This window comes from Lynx canadensis, chromosome E2 (assembly GCF_007474595.2).
Source record: "Lynx canadensis isolate LIC74 chromosome E2, mLynCan4.pri.v2, whole genome shotgun sequence".
Lineage (NCBI taxonomy): Eukaryota > Metazoa > Chordata > Mammalia > Carnivora > Felidae > Lynx > Lynx canadensis.
Genome location: NC_044317.1, coordinates 43707831 through 43727613, shown reverse-complemented (window position 1 = coordinate 43727613; position 19783 = coordinate 43707831). Strand labels below are relative to the sequence as shown.

At 48.3% G+C, this 19783-nt stretch overlaps 1 protein-coding gene, 2 long non-coding RNA genes and 1 pseudogene across 4 annotated transcripts; 2 read left to right on the top strand and 2 right to left on the bottom strand.

Moving 5' to 3' along the window:
• Positions 1–301: 301 nt before the first annotated feature.
• Positions 302–3169, bottom strand: LOC115503566 (free fatty acid receptor 2). Of its 2 annotated transcripts, none has more exons than XM_030299878.1 (2): positions 3035–3169; positions 302–2041 (listed from the first exon to the last, which is right to left on the bottom strand). In XM_030299878.1, exon 2 carries the CDS (start codon positions 2032–2034, stop codon positions 1045–1047), a length of 990 nt encoding a protein of 329 aa, XP_030155738.1. In that variant the 5' UTR covers positions 2035–2041; positions 3035–3169; the 3' UTR covers positions 302–1044. The 2 variants fall into 2 exon arrangements, with proteins under 2 accessions (XP_030155738.1, XP_030155737.1); XM_030299877.1 differs by lacking the exon at positions 3035–3169 and adding an exon at positions 2551–2626.
• LOC118517780 lies at positions 2041–10796 on the top strand. The gene is made up of 3 exons (XR_004908364.1): positions 2041–2522; positions 3535–3669; positions 9556–10796. It is a non-coding gene; the product is annotated as an uncharacterized LOC118517780 (long non-coding RNA).
• Positions 10797–10798: 2 nt separating this feature from the next.
• Positions 10799–11785, top strand: LOC115503568 (annotated as a pseudogene).
• Positions 11786–14266: 2481 nt separating this feature from the next.
• On the bottom strand, positions 14267–15842 carry LOC115503570. The gene is made up of 2 exons (XR_003965415.2): positions 15375–15842; positions 14267–14624 (listed from the first exon to the last, which is right to left on the bottom strand). It is a non-coding gene; the product is annotated as an uncharacterized LOC115503570 (long non-coding RNA).
• Between the last annotated feature and the right edge of the window lie 3941 nt (positions 15843–19783).

The window sequence follows — 19783 nt, the reverse complement described above, 5'->3', positions numbered from 1 at the left end:
GTAGGAAAACTCTGCAGGCTTCTAAGCCGGAGGGTTACGTGTTTTAGGCCCCTGAGATGCAGCTGATAACATGAAGTCAGGATTCACCTCACATTCTCTTTCTAGGTCCCGTCTCCATTCACCAAATCTAAAACGGGATCCCACCAGCCCCGACAGTCACTCTACTCATTACATCCTGACCTTCAGCCATTTCTGTGGTTTCCCATGCATCCCCTTCCCCCCGTGCTGCTGACTGTGCTTCTTCATCGCATTTTCGCCCACCCCAGCCTTGCAGAAAAGTACAAAAACTGTGGACACTCGCTGCAGAGTTTTACCGTCTTTATTTTCAGTCTGCCAGGCCAGGTTGTCTACTCCTGGGTTCGCCGGTGTTGACCCCTGACTGATGGGTGCCAGGCTGCGTCCTGACCCGTGTGGGGTGCCACGGACGGGGAAGACAAGACCCAGACCTCCGGCAGGTTTGACGCAGGGAGACAAGATACACACACGAAGGCGACTGGAGCATACTTACAAAGCAGCAAGTGGAAGCGATAGATACAGTGCAAACCTAGATCATCAGAGGCCTGAGTCTCCAGTCCTCCCTCTTAATCCCCGCCCCCCCTTGGCTTATAACCTCCCTGAGTCTTCTTTGACCTCATTTGGTATTCTCATCCACCTCTTTCCCGTTGGCTTCTTTCCAGTATCCACAGCTAGACCGGCGTCTAGGTGTTGTTCAAAGCTTATAGCAAGATTGCTTTAAGGACTCCGCTTGAGCCCGGTCATCCCCAGCCGCCGGCTACGTCACAGGGACTGGATTTGTATTAGCTACGTTGCTTCCGAAACCCCGGTCTGATGGTGCTTCTGTGCCTAACCGTTTCTTCTTTTTGTCACAGAGCTGTGCTCCTTTGGGCTGGAAACTTCAGTCAGGAGGGGACACCAAGCTGCTGAGAGAGGTTTTCACCGCCCCAGTAGTGGATCGGGGCTGAGGATTCCTGACCCGTGCTCCCACTCTCCCAGCCTGCTCAATTCTTAGGTAACCCAGAGTGCCTCCAAAGGTCCAGGATCCCCCTAGTCTGTAGTGAAGTCGGAACTCGGTGCTCCCTCGGCTTGACTCACACCCCTGTCCCCACTCGCCCCCTCCGCTGTCTCTCTGCCTTTGCGTCCCAACAGGGAGGAGCCCTGATGTCGCAGTATCTGCAGCCCTTTCCCAAAGGCTCTGCGCACAGCCGATGAAGAGAAGTAGAAGAGCAGGGGGTCCAGACTGGCATTGAGGGAACTGAACACCACGGCTTCGACCCGCCACGGGGGGCTTTTCTTCGTGTAATACCCCACCAGGTGGGATATGTTGTAAGGCCCGAAGCACACCAGGAAATTAAGGAGGGTCACAACAGCCAGCCCCACAGCTCTGCGCCGCCTCTGGGCCCCCACGTGGGGCTGGGTGAGCATGATCCACACAAAGCGCCAGTAGCAGAAGATGGTGATCACCATGGGGACGAAGAAGAGGAAGAGGCACAGCTCCAGCCGCACCGGAAGCACCACGTTCAGCTGCGTTTCGGTGAAGTTCTCATAGCAAGTGATTCCATTCGTGTTTGCGGTCTGCTGGGTTGAGTTCAAGTACTGACCAATGATCACGATGGTGCAGTGACCAAAGGACATGACCCAGGCGACCACGGCAGCAATCACTCCGTACACAGGCTTGCGGGACAGCTTGTACTGCACGGGGAAAGCCACTCCCAGGTAGCGCTCGATGCTGATGCCCGCCAGGAGCCACGTGCTGCAGTAGATGCTGCTGTAGAAGCCGAAACCCGTGAGGGCGCAGAGCAGCTCGGGCAGATGCCAGCGGAAGTTATAGGCGGCCTCAACCATCTTGAAGGGCAGCAGCAGCAGCAGCAGGAGGTCCGCCAGCGTCAGGCTGAGCAGGAGGATGTGGACGGGCGCAGGGTGAGGCTGGCGGACCCGCCCCATGAAGGCCCGCAGGGCCAGGAGGTTGGCAGGGAGACCGGTGAGGAAGATGACGATGTAGGCCGTGAGGATGATGGAGCTGCGCCAGTTTGTCATGGTTGCTCTGGAAGAGGACGGAAAAAGGCAGGGTCAGGAGGTGCCACTCACAGCCCACGGACCCTCGCCTGGTTCAGGCCGCGGACGTCCTCCCTGCCGCACTCTGCCTCCCAGGCCAGACCTTTCTGTCGCCACCACTGCTTTGCTTACACCACCTGCCAGAACAGCCCAGAGCAATTATTGACTTTGCCTGGGGCGGGATATTAAGCAGGAGTTATTACGTTCGCCATCATGTGTCTCTGGGGGGGGGGACCAACCCTTGGCTTTCTCCTCTCCTCGCAGATACAGGAAGTTACTGTTATCAGTTTGTAACTTTCCTTGGGTCCCTTAGTCAGAGACCTGCGGAGGGAAAGGCATCTCACAAAGGCATCTCACGGGGAGAGAGCTGTGAGCCGTCTGTCAGGAGCACCCATGCCAGGAAAACAAACCCAGGCCTTGAGACCCAGTGCCGGCTTGCCACAGGACCCTGCCACACGCCCAGGAAGCAGGTGCCCGGCCCCCAGCCCATCTCCCTACCTCATTTTCCTCTCCTTTTGCAGAACACAGATTCTCCTCCACCTTTTCCTCTCCTGACCTATACCGGACCCTGGGACTGCATTGGAAAAAGGAAGCTAGTGATATGTAGGGAGGGACAGAGGGGAGGAAGGGTGAGCCAGTACTGTCTTTTGGGGCTTGCCCCCTAAAAGACTCTAGAGAACATTCAGGAAAGCCCACAGGTAGCAACTGGCTTCAGAGCCCGGTGTTTTGACTATAAACAGAAGAACTCTTAATGGGGTCAACTCAGTTTCCATTTGGCTTGTAACCCTCGCTGCCCGTATGCAGCCCGGCCCCTCCATCCTCCCTCTCTGGGCTTGATGTCCCGGCCTGTTTCCTTGATCCCACCTACACTGGCTCCTGTCTCCAGTTCCTCACAGACTTGCGTCAGCCCCCCAGCATCTCCCCCTCCAATCCAGATCCTGGCATTACTGCCCATAGCACAAGCACTGGGTTAGCTGCTTGCCTTGTCTGCAGTCCAGATAGGTGGCTTCTTGGGATTAGTCCTGAAGGAAAGTCTGAAAGCTTCTGGGAAAGAGGAACAGGGCTTTAGCCACTGCTACTGCCCATTTCACACAGGAAAAAAAAATTGTAAGGAACCTGCTGGTAGAAAGCTTTTTATACTAGCGTGAGTCATGTGACTGGAGAGGGGAAGGTCAGTAATTGAGCACTGTCTCCTCTCAAACCTGAAGGATGGGCACCCGCCGCCAGCATCTTCGTTCCCCACCCCCCAGAGACCCTCACTCTGCCTGCCAAACCCAGATTCTCTGTCCCTAGGTCCTGAATTCTTTTTTCAATCCCAGGCATTTTTCCCATTTCTCGAGTCAGATGATCTTATCTTCTCTTTTCTAGGCAATTTCTTCTGTGATTCTTCTCATTTTCAGAAAAGAAGTTTCCTACGTTCTTTCATTCTTCAATTTTTTTTTTTTTTCCCCTGTATGGTCTCCTGTCCTCTGCCCACAACAGGTCTCTTTTGCCCTCTTGATTGAGACAGATTGGTTTTGCCTAGCCTGCGTCTTATTCTGGTGGAAATAGTGTGGGATTTAGAGTCATGCAGATGTGGGCTCAAACCCAAGTCCCTCCACTGTGACCTTGGGGCAGGTAAGTTTTTTTTTTTTTTTAATAATTAATTTGTTTTTTAATTTACATCCGAGTTAGTTAGCATATAGTGCAACGATGATTTCAGGAGTAGATTCCTCAGTGCCCCTTACCCATTTAGCCCATCCCCCCTCCCTCAACCCCTCCAGCAATGCTGTTTGTTCTCTGTATTTAAGAGTCTGTTATGTTTTGTCTCCCTCCCTGTTTTTATATTATTTTTGCTTCCCTTCCCTGATGTTCATCTGTTTTGTATCTTAAAGTCCTCATATGAGTGAAGTCATACGACATTTGTCTTTCTGACTAATTTCGCTTAGCATAATACCCTCTAGTTCCATCCACGTAGTTGCAAATGCAAGATTTCGTTCTTTTGGATTGCTCAGTAATACTCCATTGTGTGTATATGTATACACACACACACACACACACACACACACACACACACCACATCTTCTTTATCCATTCATGCATCGATGGACAGTTGGGCTCTTTCCATACTTTGGCTATTGTTGATAGTGCTGCTATAAACATCAGGGTGCCGGTGGGGCAGATAGATTTCTGAACTTTAACTTCCTTTTCAGTCAAGTGTGGATGGGAATACTTCCATCTCAGGATTTCTGTGAGGCGTGGATGAGCTAGCATATATAAAGCATAGGGGCCAGTGCTTACCACTTAGTGGGTACCCATGAGTGGAAGCCTGCTGGCAGCGTCCAAGCGACTGACCCACTTGGTAAAATATCCGGAGGCTGAGGTCACCGACATGCCGTCTGACTTGGGGGAGTGTCAGGGATTCAGGAGGCCTGATGTCCCTTTTACAGGGAAGCTGTGCCCAGGCTCGGTGTCTTTCCCCCCACGTGTTCCCTCTCCCTGTGGGCTGCTCCTGACCTCTGCGCCACCCTTGTCCTTTCCTCATCCCCTACCCCCCTGTCTGTGTAGCCCCTCTAGAAGCTCTTCAAAGCCCTGTCCAGATACACACACGGAGGAAACCAAGCCAGAACTTATTTTCCTCTTGTGGTAGGGAAGGGGCCTCTGTTTTGCCATCTGTGCTTGCTCCCAAATTTATTTGTATCATTTTGCTTTTATGATTTTCTATAAATATTCATGAGGATCTGGATTTAATGGCAAAGCAGAGACTTCCTGAACACAGATGTTGAGTAGGACTGCCGCTTTACCTTGGCCCGTCCGTCCCCTGCCTGTGCCTGTTCTCATGTCACTGCACCCTGTCACCTGTGTTGGCGAGGCCCCACTGAACCCCCTCCTCCATGTTTGGGGTAGTTATGAAGGTAACAAAATAAAGGAAACTTGGGGCTCATGACTCACAACACCCACCTATGTCACATGAAAAGGAAATGCAACCTCTGAGGCCGAATTCAAGGACTGTGCTTTCACAAAAACCATGTCTTTCACAATCTCTCCCAAGTTCAGCTTTCTTTCATCATTATTACAGCCCAGCTTGTCAGAATAGGAAGTTGGGCCCGTTATCTAAAATTTATGTATAATCACTTTCTCTACTTCCTTATTCCTCAATCAGTGCCCTCCCCCATCCCCTTGAATCTGGGTTATACCTCTGTTGTTCCATAGGACCTGCTCATCCTACGATTGGCAGTGACGTCCATGCAACTAAATTCAGTGGACATTTTCTTCCTATTTTATTAGCCTTCCACACAGTTTCCATAGCCTTCTTGAAACATTCTCTTTCCGTGAATTCTCATATATTATGCTCTTCTGGTTTCCCTGACTTTGCTCAGGTCACTTCTTAGTTTCCTTCACCGGCCCACCATTCCCTGATCGTCCTCTAAATGTTCGAGTCCCTTAAGACTTGGCTTCAGGCGCTCTCTTGTCCTGGTCCTGTGTAGCTCTTCGGCCTGTTGCATGCATTTCTGTAGTGTCGGTTACCATCTTCACAAAAGCCAGTTTTGAATCTCTATCCAGGGCTTCTGTGAGCCTTCACATCCACATGTCCAAATGCCTGAGAGACACTGTCATTCAAATGTCTCCCAGGCATCTCAAATTGAGTGTGTCCAGAGCTGACCTTCCCGAACAAGTTAGGCCTTCTTCCAGCATTCTCCCTGTTGGGGCATGGAATCTCTTCCCATTCCATCCCCTGAGCCATAATCTTGGAGTCCGTCTCAACACCGTCTTCTTCCTTATCCCCTGAATGTAGTCCCACACTTCTCAGAGCCCATTGAAGGCGTCCGTCTCTCTCCGTCTCCATCGTCCCATGTCAGCGTAAGCCGGAGTCTATTACCAGGAGGTTGGCAGGGGCCATGACCAGCTCCTTCCCAGCCACTCACATCCTGACAGTCAGTTCTCCATACTGTAGTTAGTGGGATATTTTAAAAATATCAAGCCACTTATATCACCCTCTTGTTTAAAATCCTTTCTGAGGTTTCTTATTGCCTTGAGGATAAACATCAAAACTCTTTAAAACAAATTTCTTTAATGTTTGTTTGTTTGTTTTTGAGAGAGAGAAAGAGACAAAGCACAAATAGGGAAGGGCAGAGAGAGAGAGAGAGAGGGAGACACAGAATCCTAAGCAGCCTCCAGGCTCTGAGCTGTCAGCACAGAGCCTGACCTGGGGCTCAAACTCACGAACCGCAAGACCATGACCTAAGCTGAAGTCTGGCACTCAACCAGCTGAGCCACTTAGGCGCCCCAACGTCAAAACTCTTAACAAGGCCTATAAGGCCTGCTCGGCATGGCCCTTGCCAACTTCCAGCCTAAATTCATACGTCTCTTCTCTCTCCTTGCTGTCTCTGCAAGACCATCTCTCGCTTCCATAAACGTGCCACCTTCCCTCTGCCGGGGGCTCATGACCCAGCCTTTGCCTGCAGCGCTCTATTTCTTATGACCCAGTCCTCCTCCCCAGTCAGTCCCCAGCCTTCTTTCAGATGCCCGCTTCCTTCTTAAGAAAGCCCTCCCTGACCTCCTAGGTGCAGTTAGATTCTCTTAGTACATGTTCTCGGAGCACTGTTGCTGAATAGTATTCTGTTTCATGGATATTTCATATTTTATTTGTCCGTTCACCTGTTGCTAGACATTTGAGTATTTTTTTGTTTTTCAGTGTTTGGCTAGTGTGAATAAAGCTGCTATATGTACATTGTTGTTTAGATCTTGGTGCAAATATGTACTTTCAGTTCTCTTGGGCAGATACCTAGAAGTATATTGGCTAGGCTGTATGGTCAACTTCTTGTTCAACTTCTTAAGAAACTGCCAGTTTTCCAAAGTGGCTGTACCATTGCTATTCCTGCCAGCAATGTACCGGCATTCCAGCTGTTCCACAGCATCACCAGCCCCTTGATAGGTGTTAGTCTTAAGTTTTAGGCATTCTGATTACAGGCCCTGGTATCTCGTTGTGGTTTTAATTCGCTTTTCCCTGATGACTGTTGACGTTGTGCCTCTTTTTTATGTTCCGGGTACTGGTCATCTGTTAGATTATGGGTATTATATTTTTTCCCACTGTATGCCTTGTGTTTCCATTTTCTTAATGGTCTCTTGAAGAACAAAACAATTTTGAATTTTGACAAAGTCTAGCTTATTTTGTTTTCCTCTTATGTTTTGTGCTCTCATGTTCTAAGAAATCCTTACCTACCTATCCAGCCCCACATCCTGTTGAATTTCCTCGGTATCTTTACTGAGAACGAATTGATTGTATCTGAGTGGGTCTGTTTCTTATCAATCCTTAACGTCTGTTCTAGCAATCCTTAATGTCTTTCCTTTTACCATCTCCCACCGTCTCGATGACTGTAGTTTTATAAGAAGCCTTGGAATCAGGAAGTGTAAGTCCTCTAACTTCATGTTGTTTTCTAAGATTGCTTGGGCTCTTCCAGGTCATTTGCATTTCCAGAGAAATCAGTTTCTACGAAAAAGCCTGCTGGAGTTCTGACTGGGACTGTGTTGAAGGCATAGATCAATTTGGAACTGTCGACATTGGAATCACACTGGGCCTGCCAATCAAGGAAACATGACATATCTCCATTTCTTTAGGTGTCGAATTTCTCTCAGCAGTGTTTCCTCGTATTCAGCAGAGAGGTTTTACACGTCATTTCTTGCATTGATTCTTAGCTATTTTTGGTGCTCTTACAAGTTGAATTTTTAAGACTTTATTTTCTAATTATTTGTTGCCCTCGTAGCATCTTTTACAATTCCTTCACAGCACATGTGTATCTCAGTTTGTTATAATACCTTTATCATGTGAGGATTTGTTTAGTGTCCATCTCCCTTGTGAAACTATCCGTGAAGGCAGGGAACATGGCTGTTTTTCTCACCATTGTATCCCCAGGGTCTGGCATGGAGCCTGGCACATATTGGACACTTGATAATTATTTCTTGGATGATGTGTGGATGGATAAGCGGAAGAATTGGAATGGAGAGAAATCCATTTTCACAAGCTCTGAGTTACTTGTTTGCAGTTGCCTCATTTTAGCTTCTTCTGGGACCGTCATAAGAAATCCCAGCCGGGAATCACTTGCGAGCTCTTTTGTAGATTAAGGCACTCCTGTTACTTTTGCGGGAAGCTGCCTGGATCTTTCCTCATCACCAGTATTGATAATTCAAGCTAATGTGTCTTTATGACATAGATCCTGCTTAGCAAATATGAGGGAGGTATGGGTATAAAATATTCAAAAGGGAAGGGGAAGGCACTAACGGTAAATGAAGAGCTGTTGTTTCATTCATTCATTCAACGAAAATGTGCCCGCTCTCTAGGATGTGGTGGGATCTGTGCCAAGCGCAGGGTCAAAAAGATAAACACGGTCTCACACTCCCGGAGGGTGGTTACATGCTAGAGCATAGAGATTGTGAGCATATGTGCCACGGGAGTCTTTATGCAGAGAGAGACACTGTGAAGGAAGTGAAACGGGGCGGTGGCAGTGGTCACCGCGTGGCAGGGACTTCCTTGGCCAGAGGCTTCGGAGAGGCCATCTCTGCAGTTACTGTTAGCCGACACCTGAGAGGTTGAGCCGGATTGTGGGGCTGGCCACTGTGAGACTCCGGCAGAGGAGGGGTCTGGGCGGGGGAGCTGGCAGATGGTGCAGGAAGGCAGAAAGCACGTGTGTGTGTGTGTGTGTGTGTGTGTGTGTGTGCGCGCGTGCATGCGCATGTACGCGCACGTTCATGGGCAGTGGAGGAGGGAGGCAGAGAGGTTGGTGTGACTGGAGCATGGTAAGCTAGAGCCGTGACCGTGGAAGACCAGACGGGTGTTAGTAAGGACTTGGGATTCCATCCGTAAGCAGTAGGAAGTCGCTTGTGGGCCGTAAGAGGAGAGTGACGTGATGAGATGTAGGGTGTGTGCGCTGCTGTGTGAGGAATGATCTGCATGGTCTCCAGAGGGATGACGTCGGAAGTGGAGAGAGAATAGAAGTGGTCGGGGCCACCCAGGGGAGGACCGGTGATGGTAGGCATTCAGGAGAATGTGGCAGTGCAGGCAGAGATCAGTGGATTTGGGGTCTGCAACTTTAGATAAAATCACACTGTGGGAAGAGCTACAGGACACCAGAGAGAAATGGAGCTCTCCGGGGGAGTGAGAAAGAAGATGATTCTAGACCGGTATATCCAAGTAGACTTTGAGATCTCATTGCTGTCCTGTGCTGGCACATTTCGCCCCCCCCATTGGTTTGCGTATTGCCCTTCCCCGCTTGCACCCTCTTTTAAATATGTTTTTTTTAATGTTTATTTATTTATTTTGAGAGAGAGAGAGAGAGAGAGAGAGAGCGTGAGTGGGGGAGGGGCAGAGAGAGGGAGGGAGAGAGAATCCCAAGCAGGCTCCTCACTGTCAGCACAGAACCTGACGTGGGGCTCAAACTCATGTACCATGAGATCATGACCTGAACTGAGATCAAGAGTCAGATGTTTGACTGACTCAGCCGCCCAGGTGCCCCTATCATCTTTTAGATGCTGCTTGTCCGGCCTTTCCCGTGATTCAAGTCAAGAGCAGTGTCCTCCACCCCGCGCCGGCACGGAGCCCCCTGCAGCCGCCGTTGCCACCGTGCCCCGGGAAGGCACCGAGCCGCCCCGACGCCCCTCGCTTGCACGGCTGCCTGCGGAGCCGACGTGCGGCAGGAGGCAGCCGCTCTGGCGGCCCTCGCGGGCTCGGTGTTCCTGGCCCAGTTGATGATCTTCCTGATTAGCGTCGTCAGTTCCATCTTCTGTGGGCATCTGGGCAAAGTCGAGCTGGATGCCGTTACTCTTGCGGTATCGGTGGTGAATGTTATTGGGATTTCAGTTGGAACTGACTTGGCCTCCGCTTGTGACAGGCTGATGTCTCAGTCCTTCAGAGGCAAGAACCTAAAACGCGTGGGGAATCACACTCCAAAGAGGAATCCTCATCTTGATGCTGTGTTGCTTTCCTTGCTGGGCCATCTTCATCAATACGGACCGTATCCTCCTGCTCTTAAAACAAGAACCCGAAGTGTCCAGGATAGCCCAGATTTATGTGATGATTTTCATTCGTGCTCTTCCTGCAGCGTTCCTGTTTCAGCTGCAGACAAGATATTTACAAAGTCAGGGCATCATCATGCCTCAGGTGATCACTGGGATTGCAGCAAATGTGATCAGTGTAGGCATGAATGCCCTCCTGCTCTATGCCCTGGACCTTGGAGTGGTAGGATCTGCCTGGGCAGACAGCACTTCCCAGTTCCTCCTGTGTGCTCTCCTTCTCCTGTACATGTGGTGGGAAAAAATCCACATCAATACCTGGAGAGGGTGGACTTGGGACTGTTTCCAAGAATGGGGCTCCTACATCCAGCTGGCTGTCCCCAGTATGTTCATGGTGTGCACCGAATAGTGGACCTTTGAGATCGGAACTTTCTTGCAGGACTGATTAGCGTGACAGAGCTCGGGGCCCAGACCATCATTTACGAACTGGCCTCTGTAGCCTACAGGGTGCTCCTTGGCTTTGGTGTGGTGGCCAGTGTCCGAGTGGGCAAGGCTCTGGGGGCAGGGAATGCCGAGCAGGCTCGGGACGCTAGCATCACCGTTCTCCTGTGTGCGGGTGTCTGTACTCTCGTCGTGGGCGTTTTACTTTCGGCGATGAAGGATGTGATTGCCTATATATTTACCAGAGACAGAGCTATTATTTTACCTTGTGAGCCAAGTGATGCCTATTTTTGCTCCCTTTCATCTATTTGATGCCCTTGCAGGCACCTGTGGTGGAATCCTACGAGGTATAGGAAAACAGAAGATTGGTGCTATTGTGAACGCCATCGGTTATCATGTGTTTGGTTTTCCCATCGGAGTGTCTCTGGTGTTTGCCGCAAAACTTGGGATAATAGGTCTCTGGTCTGGATTGATAGTCTCTGTCTTCTTTCAAGCCCTTTTCTGTCTGGTGCTCGTCTGGAGGACAAACTGGAAGAGAGTCGCAGAGCAGGCACAGGTTCGAGCTGGGGTGAAAGGGATCAAAGAGACCACGCCACACCAACAGATCTGCCTGTGTTGGAAAAAGAAGTCACCGATGGAGCGATTTTACCTGATATCATATCGTCAGATCAGAGAGCCAGACCCAGCTAAGGGTAATAGAAGAAAACAACCGGTATGCGGTGGCCACCGTTGGGGATGTTTTGACAGTGAAGCAACTGATTTTCTATCGTGGAATGGCTCTAGCTGTTGATGTCGCTGCTCTTTTAGCAGGAAGTTTAATAAGAGTTTTTCAGTGAGCGGGGCTAAAACAGAAGAATTAGCGGCAGCCCACACACTAGACACGATAATTCTTGTGATACATGAAGCCTGGGAGGTGACCCTGTCGTGCGCACAGTGGTTTCTCTCCCGATTGTGAATGGAAAGGATATCAGTGATGCTTTCTTAGTTATCCTGAGAATCTGCACTATCCTGTTGGAGATCACGAAAGGAGTTGTAATTCTAAGTTTCTCCCAAACGTTAACTCTACCACGGGTTTTAAGGCCGTAGATTTGATTTTCCCTGCCCTAAGTGTTCTGTACTCTTACACTGAATGTCTTCCTTCTTTCGGGAGAGTTCATTGCTGATCCAGTTTTGTTTGTATTTCTCTGTTAACGTATTTAATCTTGTCGGTGAGTGTGTATTAAGTGCCTGTTCTGGTGCTGTCTCAGGTATTGCCACATAAACTTTTATAAAATAAACACCTTAAAATTGAAAATGTGTGCCTACGAGGGAGTGCCTGGGTGGCTCAGTTGGTTAAGCGTCCGACTTCGGCTCAGGTCGGGATCTATGGGTCATGAGTTCAAGACCCACATCGGCCTCTGTGCTGACAGCTGGGAGCCCGGAGCCTGCTTCAGATTCTGTGTTTCCCCCTCTCTCTGTCCCTCCCCCACTTATGATCTGCCTCTCTCTCAAAGTAAATTTTAAAAAAGTTAGAAAAGCAGTGTCCTCCAGTTCTGCAGCCTTGCCCCCCACATCCCCAGTGCCGGTGCTCCACTGAAGGGGAGGAACAAGAAGGTGCAGCCCAGAACTAGCATCTCAGGAGTATTCTTCAGTCCTGCCCCTTTTGGATTCCTTAGTGGGCATCGTGGGTTTTGCCACCCACTGCTGGTAACCATACCCTGACCTCCCTCTGCAGAGACCTCTCCTTCCTTTACTCGGCCCACCTGCTTGCTATTAATCAGACTCCAGGCCTCTGGCCAATAATACCAGCTGTGGTGGCTGAATAACGGTCCCCCTAAAAGATATGCGTGTCTTGGGGCGCCTGGGTGGCGCAGTCGGTTAAGCGTCCGACTTCAGCCAGGTCACGATCTCGCGGTCCGTGAGTTCGAGCCCCGCGTCAGGCTCTGGGCTGATGGCTCAGAGCCTGGAGCCTGCTTCTGATTCTGTGTCTCCCTCTCTCTCTGCCCCTCCCCCGTTCATGCTCTGTCTCTCTCTGTCCCAAAAATAAATAAACGTTGAAAAAAAAAAATTTAAAAAAAAAAAAAAAAAAGATATGCGTGTCTTAATCCCTGGAACCTATGAATGTCACCTTACATGGGGAGAAAGAACTTTGCGGATATGACGAAGAATCTTATGGTGGGGAGGTTATCCTGCATAATCTGTGTGGTCCTCAAAGGTCATCAGGGATACTCTTTTTTCTTTTTAATGTTTATTTATTTTTTTAGAGAGAGAGAGAGAGAGCGAGCGAGCGCACGAGCAGGGGAGGGGCAGAGAGAGAGAGGGAGACACAGAATCCGAAGCAGGCTCCAGGCTCCACGCTGTCAGCACAGAGCCTGACGCAGGGCTCAAACTCATGAACCACGGGATCATGACCTGAGCCGAAGTCAGACATTTAATCAACTAAGCCTCTCAGGCGCCCCAATCACAGATATTCTTATGAGAAGGAGGCAGAGGGAGATTTCAGACAGACAGAAGAGGGGAAGATGACAGGATCACCAAGGCAGAGACTGGAGTGATGAGACCACAAGCCAAGGAATGCCAGTGCCACCAGGTGATGGAAGAGGCAGGGAATAGGTTTTCCTTAGACCACCATACTGGTTTTGGATTTCTGACCTCCAGAACTATCAGAGACTAAATTTCTGTGGTGTTAAGCCACGGTGTTTGTGACAATTTGTTATAGCAGACACAGGAAATGAGTACACCAGCCCCAGCATTTACTGCCCATTCTGATACTGTGTGTCAGGCACTATGCGAAGAGCTTTGTAAAGATGAACTCATTAATCCTGAAAACGTTCTGTGAAACAGACTCATAAACAGAATAAACTGGTGGTTGCCAGAGAGGAGAGGAAGTGTGGGGACGGACGAAATAGGTTGAAGGGGATTAAGAGGTACAGCATCCAGTTATAAAATAAATAAGCCATGGGGGTGAAAAGTACAGCATAGGGAATATAGGCAATAAAAAAATTCTATGAGTTTGGCACACTCATCCCCATTTTATAGATGAGAAAACTGAGGTATGGGGGTGGGGGTTAAAAAATTTGCCTAAAGTCAGACAGCTGGTAAATGGAAGAGCTGAACTCTGAGCTAGGGAGCCGGACGGTCTGGCTCAGGAGTCCATGGTCTTCACTGCTGGACTCTGCTCCCCCTGTGCTAGGAGGATCCAGGTTAGAACCATCTCTCCCAGCAGCCTGTAGAAGTCTCCAGGTAGCGGGAAGCAGCCAGATCAGATCCATCACCCATTATCACCAAGAAGAGGTTGGAATGTTAGGATGTCCTTGGAACCACAGTAGAGGGGATGGCCATCTTGCCAGCGCAACCCAACGAAAAGCACCTAGTAGCCTGCCAGAACAAATTGTAGGTCAACCAATCACCGAGCAACAGCATGACCTGACATCCCACACAGGAGGGTACAAGGGCATAGGCAAGGGTATAAGATCATGTCATCTGCTTCCCTTAAAGTGTCTGCATGGTCACCAGGCTTCCTGCCATTGGGCCTTCACTCTTTCCCTGAACCCATGACGGAATGACCTTCCACCCTAGTTCCCTGGGATCCCTTCCACGTGTTCTGGTTCATGCTCTAACCCCAGATCCCAGGGGCTGTCATGTTTAACCCCTCCCTCCCTACCTGTATTTAACCACTTTGGATACACAGAGAATAGGGGGGAACTATCGTCTACTGTTGCTCTCTATGGAATTCACTGGCATTTAGTATTTATGAGCATGCATGTTTATAAGGATCTGGATTTGATAGTGAAACAGGACTAAGAACTTGGGAGGAGACTGTTCCTTTATTTATAGAATCTTGAAGAGGCTGTCCGACCTTTCTTCCCCACCCCACTTCTCTGTCTGCTGTCCCTGTAAAACTGACCTTCAGACCAAGAACAGGACTAATAATGTCCCCACCCTCGGTCCCCTTGGCCACACACAACTTCCAGCCCAGACCTCCAGGTAGCTTTCAGCGGCTTAGGCCTCCTTTGAAACAGCAGAAGGCAGCTGGCTGTTAGCTTGGACTGCCTTTCAGTGTTGACCATGAGCCAAGGAGGAAGGGCAGAGAGTCTTTAGCGGTGGAAGTGTCACAGGTTTCCTCAGTGAAGCTGTGATGTGTTGCAGTCAGGTGCTGGCTGATCCTGCAGAAGTCAAGCCAGCTCAGGGTGAAACCGGTGCTCTGTTCCTTTTCCAGCCCAGCCTTTCCTCTGCTTTCCTCCCCTTTACCTGCTTCTGTCCCGTATGCACCTCGTCCCCCCACCCCCTGGCCCCACCAGGTGTGGCATCATGGGAACTGCCAGGGTTTCTGTCCAGTTTGCAGAATCTTAGGAAACTCAGATTTCACCAGAGAATCTCAAGAGGCATGGGGGAAAGTGTCAGAAATTCCTGGGTGGGGAAAACGGTAGTACATGTGGTTCGAGAATTGTAGTTTTCCAGAAGGGAAAGCCCTGATTTTCTTAACACAGACTATAGAAAGTACAGTTTGTGTTTATCAGAAACGGAAATTGGTTAAAAATAGATTGAGAAACAGCAGTGCAATTGACGTAATACTTTACTACCAGCTCTCCGAAAAGTTTATATGAACTAAAATCTACATGTTGAGTCACCCCCCCCCCCCCCCCCCCCCGCCAGCTCCTTCGTGGCCAGAGGAATTCAGATCCCTCAGTGAGCAGTGAGGCTTTTGTGAAGAGAGGTAGGGCGAGGAGCACACAGACCGGGTCTTCCGTGTTCAGGGCTTCCCTCTTTCCCCCCTGGGCCCTTGCTCTGCCGGAATAGGAAGCCACGGCGAATCAGCACCTGAGACTCCCCTGTGTCCTTGCCACGGACAAAGCTAAAAGCCTTAGATCTCTAATGAACCTGGAAACCCAAACCACAGAGGCTTAAACACATACATTTTCTCCTTCTCCTGTCGCATGAAGGAAACGGGTGCACGAAGGCCACGAGGCTGGTGCAGCTTCTCAGATGCGGTCCTCAACAACCCGGGCTTTAGCTTTCTGCTTCACCATCCCTAGATTTGACTTTTTGCTTCATGACCTTAAGAAAAGCATCTACATTTTGAGCAAATAGGAGGTGGAGAGTATAAGGAGTAAAGGACATGTGAGCTGAATGACTGAGTGACTTTATTCTGTAAAACAGGTCGACAGCAAGACTGAGCAGAAGCCATGGAGAGTCCCCGTATCCCCGACACATGCACAGCCTCCCCCATTATCCACACCCCCGACCTGTGTTCCATTTGTTACAGTGATGAACCTACGTTGACATAGCATCATCGCCCAAATCTATCCCTTTTTGGTTTTTTTTTTTTTATTTTTTATAAATTTTTTTTTCAACGTTTATTTATTTTTGGGACAGAGAGAGACAGAGCATGAACGGGCGAGGGGCAGAGAGAGAGAGGGAGACACAGAATTGGAAACAGGCTCCAGGCTCTGAGCCATCAGCCCAGAGCCTGACGCGGGGCTCAAACTCCCGGACCGCGAGATCGTGACCTGGCTGAAGTCGGACGCTTAACCGACTGCGCCACCCAGGTGCCCCAATCTATCCCTTTTTGTAACCAAGAAAATGATAGCTTCTCCAGAAGCCCTCCTTAGCAGACTTCTTACTTCTCATTGGCTAGCGCTGTATCTCATGACAACCCCTGGCTGCAAGGGTTTCTGGGAAAGTGAATATTAACTGGGCCTTTTCCCGATCTGACAAAACTGGGTAAAGAGGAAGGGGAGAATGTCAAAATTATAGAAATCTTGAATAGGACATAATAGGGAGGAAAAATACTTCTAAGACTAAAATATCTGTGATGACATACAGAGGCATATGATTTTACAGATTCAATGCAATCTCTATCAAAATACCAATAGTATTTTTCACAGAACTAGAACAAATGATCCTAAAATCTGTATGGAACCACAAAAGACCCCGAAGAGCCAAAGCAACCTTGAGAAAGAACAAAGCTGGAGGTACCACGATCCCATGTTTCACAACATACTACAAAGCTATACTAATCAAAACAGCATGACACTGCCACAAAAATAGCCACATAGGTCGGTGCAACAGGATAGAGTGTCCAGAAATATATCTATACTTATATGGTCAATCCCCCTACAGCAGAGGAGGCAAAAATATACAATGAGTAAAAGATGGTTTCTTCAACGAGAGGTGCTGGGAAGACTGGACAGCTACATGCAAAAGAATGAGACTGGACCACTTTTGTACAGCATACACAAAAATAAACTCAAAATGGATTAAAGATCTCAGTGTGAGACCTGGAACCATAAAAATCCTAAAGTAAAACCTAGGCAGTAATCTCTTGGACATCACTCTTAGCAACATATTTATGGCTATGTCTCTTCAGGCGAGGGAGAGAAAAGCAAAAATAAACTATTAGAATATTAGAACTACACCAAAATAAAAAGCTTTTGCACAACAAAGGAAACCATCAACAAAACAAAAAGGCAGCTTACTGCATGGGTGAAGATATTTGCAAATGATGTATTTGATAAAAGATTAATATCCACGATACATAAATAACTCAGACAACTCACCACGAACCAACCAACCAACCAACCAACCAACCAACAATCTAATTAAAAAATGGGCAGATACCTTAATAGACACTTTTCCAAAGAAGGCATACAGAAGACCAACAGGTACATAAAAAGGTGCTCAATATCACTATTCATCAGGGAGATTCAAAACAAAACCACAATGAGATATCACTTCACACCAGTTAGAACGGCTGGTGTTAAAAAGACAAGGAAGTGTTGGGGGAGGATGTGGAGAAATAGGATCCCCCGTGCACGTTGGTGGGAGTGCACATTGGTGCCACCGCTGTGGAAAACTGTGGAGATTCCTCAAGAAATTATAAATAGAAATATCCTATGATCTAGTATTTCCACTACTGGGTATTTACCCGAAGAAAATGAAAACATTAGTTCAAACAGATATATGCATCTCCTGTGTTTACTGCAGCATTATTTATAATAGCCAAGATAGGGAAGCAACCCAAGTATCCAATGATAGATGAATGGATAAAGACGTGGTATACATGTGCAATGAAATGTTATCAGGCATAGAAGAGAATGGACCTAGAGGGTGTTATGCCAAGTGAAATAAGTCAGACAGAGAAAAGGAAATGCCACATGATGTCACTTATACGTAGAATCTAAAACAACCGACCAAACAGAAACAGACTCGTGCAGAGGACAAACGGGGGTTGCCAGAGGGGAGTGAGGTGTGGGGGTGGGTCGGTGAAATAGATAAAAGGATTAAGAGGTACAAACTTCCCCTCATAAACAAGTCACGGAGATGAAAAGTACAGCACAGGGAATATAGTTAATAATATGGTAAAAATGTTGTGCAGTGACGGGTGGTAACTACCCTTACCGTGGGGAGCACTGAGTAGCGTTTAGTTATCAAGTCGCTATGTTGTACACCTGCGACTAATATAACACTGTATGTCAACTATATCTCAATAGTAAATATTTTTTAAAAGCTCCAAAAAAGGTGTGGGAGTTGAGAAAGGACTTTTATAAATTGCTTTTATGGAAGTGTAATTTATATACAATAAAGCCTACTAATCTTAGAGATGCAACTGATAACCGTCAACTTACATATGTGTTTGTATAACTATCACGTAGGTCAAGATACAGAACATTTTCAATGTCCTATAAGACCCCGTTGTGCCCCTGCTCAGAGAGCAAGCCTCCCGCCTCTGAGATAACCACTACTCCAATTTCTACCGCTAAGAGAGGGATGTTAACCGTCATAAATCTTGGAAGGAAAACATGATGGATACAGAGGAACAAAAGGGAGGGAGAAGAAGGCCAAATTAATGGTTGCTTTTGTAATATTACTGCTCTCCTTTGCCTCTTAAATTGTTCTGATTCCATTTTGAAAACCTTCCTCTTAAAACGTCATCCAAAACTGAACACAGAATTTTTAGTTTGTGTGAAGTTGATATAAGCTGAAACTCCAGTCAGTTGGGACTGGATTCTACTGTGTGTAATAGAATAACTCTAAGTAATAGCTGTGTAAATAGGACAGAATTATATTCCTCTGTCATATAAAAGCAGCCTGGAGATTTGTAGTCCAGGGCACCCAGGATTGTCTTTGACAGCCTCAGGAAGACTTCAAAAAGACCCATTCTCTTCCAGCTGTCTGCCCTACCAATCCTAGAGTAGTAGCCTTTGTCTTCATGGTCCATAATGGAAGCTGAAGCCCCAGCCATCACATCTGTGTTCCTGGAAGCAGAATAAGAGGAAAGGAAGAAGAAACATTGACTTGTTCTCAATTTCTTAGACTTCTTAGAAGTTCCACACAACACTTCTGCTAATAACTCACTGGCAAGCACTTAGTCTAATGACCAACACTGACCGTAAAGAAGGCTGGGAAGCAGCCTTTCAGCTGGGCTGAGCGCACTGGTAAAAATCAGACTTTTTTACTAAATGAAGAAACCAGTAATCTTTTCCAAATTGGAGTTGTACAGCTTTTGCGGACGAGCCCTCTCTCCCCCAATTCTGCAGCCTTTGCATCACGTCCCCAAAGGCCTGACAGATGCCTAAAGAAGAGCACATCTCCGCTTACGCCATCCCGTCGGGCCTTGTTCTCAGGGAAGACCTCAGCACATGGGAAAGAATGTACCATGCAGAGAATTGCCACCAGCCACACTACTGTCTCGCTCCACGGTCCCTGGGGTTGGCTCGATATAATTCAGACCAGTTGCAGAGGTCAGTTTTGTCCTGGGAGCACAAAATCAGATGCGGGCATTCTATTAGCATCCCAGGCAGCTATCTGTGGGCAAGTCTTACGTTATCTATATTTGCATTTGCTTTGACACGAGTGCCATTCATCTCCCAGTGAAAGAACTCAGCCACAGCACTGGGAGACAGGAGCCGGGAGCCCAGCTGCCCACGTGGGGGACAGAGGGAGACCAGTTGGCCGGGAAAGCTGCCCTGCCATATCCTTCCGTGTCAGTCCAGCCAAGATCCGTGGGCCACAGAGCATGCTGCTCTGGAAACAGAGGCAAGACCAGGCAAAGGCAAAGCTTTCCTTTGTCAGAGGCATCTGAACTGGGCCAGGAGGCAAGGCCTCAGCTGCCTTGAAAGGGTGGAAGCGGCAGGTCCGGCAGCATTCGGCCAGGGATGTGAATGAAGTTGCCAGACTCATCATAGATGAAGAGAATTGTGGAACCAGGTGAGGCTCTCTGAGAAAGTCCTGCTTGAGTTAAAAAAAAAAAAAAATTAGGCTAAGTCACCTCCCTGATTTTGTGTTCCCTTTCCTCACACTTAACCGACTGAACTTGAACCAT